The 6,293-nt window shown below is 36.5% G+C and overlaps 1 protein-coding gene across 1 annotated transcript; it reads left to right on the forward strand.

The window, feature by feature from the left end:
* Positions 1–663: 663 nt before the first annotated feature.
* Positions 664–1,431, forward strand: LOC137407007 (general transcription factor II-I repeat domain-containing protein 2-like). Its single transcript, XM_068093609.1, has one exon. The coding sequence runs from the start codon at positions 664–666 to the stop codon at positions 1,429–1,431; it is 768 nt and encodes a 255-aa protein (XP_067949710.1).
* Positions 1,432–6,293: the final 4,862 nt, after the last annotated feature.

Below are 6,293 nucleotides of genomic sequence, written 5' to 3' on the forward strand. Positions count from 1 at the left end.
AAATATCATTAAACAAAATAAACTTTGTGCAGAAAATGCACGTTATGACTCAAGCCAACTAGCAAGAGTGGCGTGCGTCGACTTTCCAGATATGTTTCCGCACCGAAATTAGCTTACAGACTTTTTAACAGACTTTTGTATGATCTCTAATTATATTAGTATATTTTGCTATTTTTAAATATTTAATGATTAAATAAGTCAATTGCAAATAGCTGAGATAAGTATTTATTGAAAAATAATGACGTTTTTGGTTGTTTTCTGATCACTATCTCACTCATGCGAAACTGCGCATCTCATTCAGAGATCATATAGCATTCACGAAAAGGATTTCCCAGGGTTTTCCATGGCGTTACGGGGATTTTGACTGAGTGAGATAGTGATCGGAAAACAACCAAAAACGTCATTATTTTTTAATAAATACCTATCTCAGCTATTCACAATTCACTTATCTAATCATTAAATATTTAAAAATAGCAAAATATACTAATATAAATAGAGATCATATCAAAGTCTGTTAAAAAGTCTGTTAGCCATACGTATTTGGTGCGTAAAAATACCTCGCGCGACTTTTGATCCAACTTCCTATTCGTACTTCCAAGCACATTGCGAAATTTAAAGAGCTGAGCTATAACGTGGAAATTTTTTATATTTCAATGCTTCATAATGGTTGATAAAAGGAAAAGAAAAGTAGATGATGAATGTCGGCGATTTCAAGAAGAGTGGAGTGTAAAATACTTCTTCATCGAATCTGCAGATAAAGCATTGTGTGTCATCTGTCATGAGACTGTTGCAGTATTGAAGGAGTACAATTTACGCCGCCACTACCAAAGCAAACACCAGGGAACATATTCACGGTTTGAAGGAAATATACGTGAAGAGAAACTTGCAAAGTTAAAGCAGTGCATTAATTCTCAAAGATCAGTTTTCACAAAAGCTTCAAAACAAAATGAGTCGAGAGCAAGGGCTAGTTTTAAAGTGGCTTATATTCTCGCTAAAAATGGCAAGCCTTTTACAGATGGTGAGATAGTAAAAAACTGTTTGCTAGAGGTTGTGGATGAACTTTGTCCGGAAAAATCAAATGTTATTAAAACTATAACATTGGGTGCTAATACTGTTGCCCGGCGAATTGGAGACATGGGCACAAACCTAATGGAGCAAATTGCCAGCCATGCTAAGAATTTTGTGCATTTTTCTTTGGCAATAGATGAGTCTACGGACAGGTGTGGCACCTCCCAGTTGCTAATTTTCATTCGAGGTGTGGATGCCAATTTAAATATCACTCAAGAGTTGGCTTCACTGAACAGTATGTACAACACAACGACTGGAAAAGACTTGATGAAAGAAATACAGAAAACATTTGAGCAATATAGTTTGGATTGGAATCGATTGAAATGCTTAACTATAGATGGGGAAGAAATATGTGTGGTGTGAAAAAAAGATTGATGGGACAAATCAAACAATTTTGTGCTGAAAAAGATATATCCGAACCAATGTTTCTACATTGCATAATACACCAACAAGCTCTTTGTGCTAAGTATGTGGACATTAGCTGTGTGTTGGATCCTGTAACAACAATGGTGAATTTGATAAGATCACATGGACTGAATCACAGACAGTTCAGGGAAATGTTAAGAGAGACTGAGACAGAATCTGTAGACATGCCATATTACACTGCAGTAAGATGGCTAAGTTGTGGAAAAGTGCTGTCAAGGGTTTTTGAGCTAAGAAAGGAAATTGCTGAATTTCTTGCAGGAAAAGGGAAGCATCAAGCATTACTATCTGATAAAGCGTGGATATGTAAGTTGGCTTTTGCTGCAGATATCACTGGCCATATCAACAGTTTAAATCTTAAGCTACAGGGAGAAGAAAATCTCATTAGTGATTTGTTCACACATCTAAAGGCCTTCAGACACAAACTAGACCTGTTCCTGAAACAAGTTCAGGTTATGAATTTAACACATTTTAAAAACTGCACAGAGGCTATGGTAGAAGCTAACACAGATTTTCCACTTTTATTTGCTTGTGGGGTTATTGAAGAGCTTCAACATCAATTCCAGGAGAGATTTGCTGATTTGCATGCAAAAGCAGATGAGTTGAGACTCTTTCAAAATCCATTTGAAGTGGATGCAGCTGCATGTCCAGACAGTTTACAATTAGAGGTGATTGATCTGCAAGCAAATGACTCGCTGAGGGATAAATTTAAAGAAGGGCTTGTTCAATTTTACCAATTCTTACCTAAAGAGAACTATCAAAATTTGAGGCATTTTGCTGCAGGACTGCTATCTATGTTTGGCACCACTTACTTGTGTGAAAAAACTTTTTCTAGAATGAAGTATGTGAAAAACTGTTATAGAACAAACATGTCAGATGAAAATCTGAGGGCTCTTCTAATGCTTGGGACCTCAAACCTAAAGCCAGACTTTTTCACAATTTTGTCATCAAAAAGCCAATTTCACCACTCACATTGAGGAAACTGAACAGACTAATTGTGATTTTGTTATGATATTACTCTTGCTTGGAATTTAACCTTTAAATTTTGAATAAAAATCTTCTTAACTAATGAATCTTGTGTTATGTACTTCATTTTATTAAAATATTCGCTCTTTGACCAGCGGTATACGGTTTGTCGGCCCTCAACATGCTGGCTGAAGGTTCATGTGGCCCTCTGGCTGTAAAGCTTGGAGACCCCTGCTCTACACGAAAGAAAATCACAACCATTCCCTTACATTTATGCAAAACTTAAGTGCAACATCTTACATTTATGCAACCCAATCACAAGTCCGGGTGAACCTTGTCGTAAATTGCTTCATGTTGTTTATTTAATGAAATAAAAGTATCGTCCCATTTCTTTTTTAACTTTACTCACACGCACGTGAGAAGAAATGTGACGCGTGCTCGCTAAAATTCTAGAATTTTAACCAGCCAATAAGAGCAAGGGTTCGGCACGAAATTTCGAGCAGTACCGAAATAGTTCGTTTCGGCCAGAAATGTCCTCAGCCGAACTTTTTAGAACTGAAAACGACGTCGTTTTGCGTCATTTAGTTCGGTTCGGTGCCCGTGTGACCACGGCTTTAAGGCCTTTTACAAACTCCTAAAGCCGTGGTCACACGGGCACCGAACCGAACTAAATGACGCAAAACGACGTCGTTTTCAGCTCTAAAAAGTTCGGCTGAGGACATTGCTGGCCGAAGCGAACTATTTCGGTACTGCTCGAAATTTCGTGCCGAACCCTTGCTCTTATTGGCTGGTTAAAATTCTAGAATTCTAGCGAGCACGCGTCACATTTCTTCTTACGTGCGTGTGAGTAAAGCTAAAAAAGAAATGGGACGATACTTTTAATTTCGTTAAATAAACAACATGAAGCAATTTACGACAAGGTTCACCTGGACTTGTGATTGGGTTGCATAAATGTAAGATGTTGCACTTAAGTTTTGCATAAATGTAAGGGAATGGTTGTGATTTTCTTTCGTGTAGAATATAAGTAATGTGTCATATTCATCCTGATGAACTATCGTTGACTGATTTATTTATGTAAAACCACAGTACTATGATAAAGACTGTTTTTGTTTGTTATGTACTCAGCATAGAAAAACATTCATATGTTAATAAAAAAAATATAATTATGTTGATGGGAAGGGTTAGCAAAATATTTGTATCAAGTGATTTATTTTGAGCAGCCGAACGATCTTCTGATAAATCTGCTGTGTAATTATAATTTATAATTGTTCCTCAAAGTTTTTTTTGTTTACAATAGAAATATTTAACTCAAATACATAACAACTACTAATGAAACCGTGTCCTGTCTCTATACGTATGGTATCTAGTAAGCGAAGTTACTTTGGTGGCCGTGTGACATGTGCCACAAACCGAACCAGCCTCCGAACCGAACCGATCCTACGTCGGTTCGGTGCTCGTGTGACCACGCCTTTACTTTATTCTAACTTTTTTTTAAATTGTTTTAGAAAAGCATTTAATTAAAGATGTACTAGCACAAACTTCTAGCGTATTTTATCAAAAAGTAACGATATTTTTCTATCACATAGCTGTTTTTATGTTTGAGGTGATCTGACTGTCATGATGTTTGTGATTGTTTTTTTTAATATTTGATGTGATGTGGCAGCCAATATGTTTCAAAATTAAAATCAACAAGACTTGATCGTGATTAAAATATTTAGATCAAGTAAAAGTGAATCTTTTATCTAATAAACGGGGACTTTTGTGTGGAAAAGATAACACACCCACACACGCACACACACACTTCTATGCAAGAATTTCAATTACAAAATTTGTATGCCTAGAAGCGTCACACTGCCAGTACTTTTATGTTCATGTTGTTTATGGTGATAGAAAGGATACATACGGTTTTCCTAAAGGTAAAAATGCTAGTCTGTGACTTGGCAGTATTCAGAGACACAGAGTTCAGTTTACACCAATATGATGCATAATCTGCTGCATGCTGTAGCGGGTTTTGAAAAGTAAATGATATTGTAGATTTAGTCTTGGTTGATTTAGTGACTGACACTACCTCTCATTTTACTGTGCCATGCAAGGTCAAGGTAGTGTCATTGGCATACTTTATATGTTTCACACTTGACTTGAGATCATGCTCAAAAGCGTTTCATAACAAATGACCGATAATGGTTCCTTGGAGGACTAACATCTTGCAGTGCTCATCTGATGAGATAGAGACTCCATATTTTACTTTTTCCATACGATCTGTGAAAAAACTTTTGGTTGGAATTGTTAGGTCCCAAGCAAAAGCAATTTTTAACAGCTAAATTGTGCCACATCCTGTCAAAAGCCTTGCTGAAATCTAGCAATCTATATACGTTATGTGAGAACTAGCTCATAGCAACTCAGCAGAATATAGAGAGGTCAGCAATGCAATTCATTGGCCTTTTGACAATTTCAAATTATAGCTGGAGTGTTGAAATATCTTTAGAGAATATCAGCTTATGGCTATTCGAAAAGTTTTGCTTTGCTTTGCAAAAATGTGCCTTCATCAAATATACTTTTTAATATTTATCAAATATACTCTTCATTGTCAGTGACTTGAAAGCTGAATGGATTATCTTATCTCGGCACAAACAATGTAAGTGTGTGTAAATAGTCCTAGTGGCTACAGCTCCAACTTGCTCAAGATTCGTGCGCCCCTCAACCCATAACATTTCCATCACATCATATTTTATCTCGGCACAAACAATGTAAGAGCGAGTAAATATGCTTAGTGGCTAGGGTTCCAACTTGCCATAGCCACCAAGAATGCGTGCAATTACGGCAATGATTCGTGTGGCTACGGCAATGATTCGTGTGCCGCCGCCCCATAACACTTCCGTATCATAATTATTTTCATCATTCCATTGCTAGAACACACACACGTAGCACCGTAGCACAAACATAAAGAATCTAAGGGGCTGACTTCACAAATCCAACAGGAGCAGGTCTGCTGGTTATTATTAACTTTGGACTTTACTATCTTTATAAGCTGTTCTTTTACTTACTAGTTATTAGTACTCTGTTATACTATCTGTAACTGTTGTTAGTAGCCATTTTTATTACTAAATACAGTGAGAATTGTGTGACACATGATTCTGTCACATGAAAGTTGATCAATGTTGAAAAGAGACTCACGACAAATGTTCATTGTCCTCTAGCACAAGGCATGTGGTTGTGCTATATAGACTAGCTGATTATGGAAAAGTGGTTCTTCAACTAGATGGTTATAATGAGGGGAGTAATATACCACATACCACCCTTAAGGCCTTTTACAAACTCCTAACTTTATTCTAACTTTTTAAAAGATTGTTTTAGAAAAGCATTTAATTAAAAATGAACTGACACCAAATTTTAGAAAATTTTATTGTGCTCAACACTTTGTTATACTCTGAACTATTTATTTCGCAGCAGATTTGTATACGTAATAATCAATCACAACTCTTGTTTAACATTTATAACTTCTAGTAAGCAGTATTTAAAAGTTTTGTAAAAGTTTAGTCACTTAAAAAGATTTGAAACTCAATGTTCTAGCAATGAGAGAGTTAGACTGTACCATCATGTTCCACAGTTGTCCAACTAAAACTCACTCTTGTCTGGTCCGATTGAGATGCATATCGGAGTTGCACAGCTGGTGGACTTCTATTCACAGCATGAATGGATAACTCCTGAGCTGTGTGTGAGGATGACTGGTAATTTGTGTTTTGATGAGATAGAACTTTATTAAGCTCACTGGACTCACAAAATGCATATGCTTTGAGGAAACTACCGATCAAGGGTTCAGTCCAACTATATTAATG

This window comes from Watersipora subatra, chromosome 10 (assembly GCF_963576615.1).
Source record: "Watersipora subatra chromosome 10, tzWatSuba1.1, whole genome shotgun sequence".
Classification (NCBI taxonomy): Eukaryota; Metazoa; Bryozoa; class Gymnolaemata; order Cheilostomatida; family Watersiporidae; genus Watersipora; species Watersipora subatra.

Excerpts from the sequence above, each read along its gene's own strand:
- LOC137407007 (XM_068093609.1), top strand. The coding sequence starts at position 664 with ATGGTTGATAAAAGGAAAAGAAAAGTAGATGATGAATGTCGGCGATTT.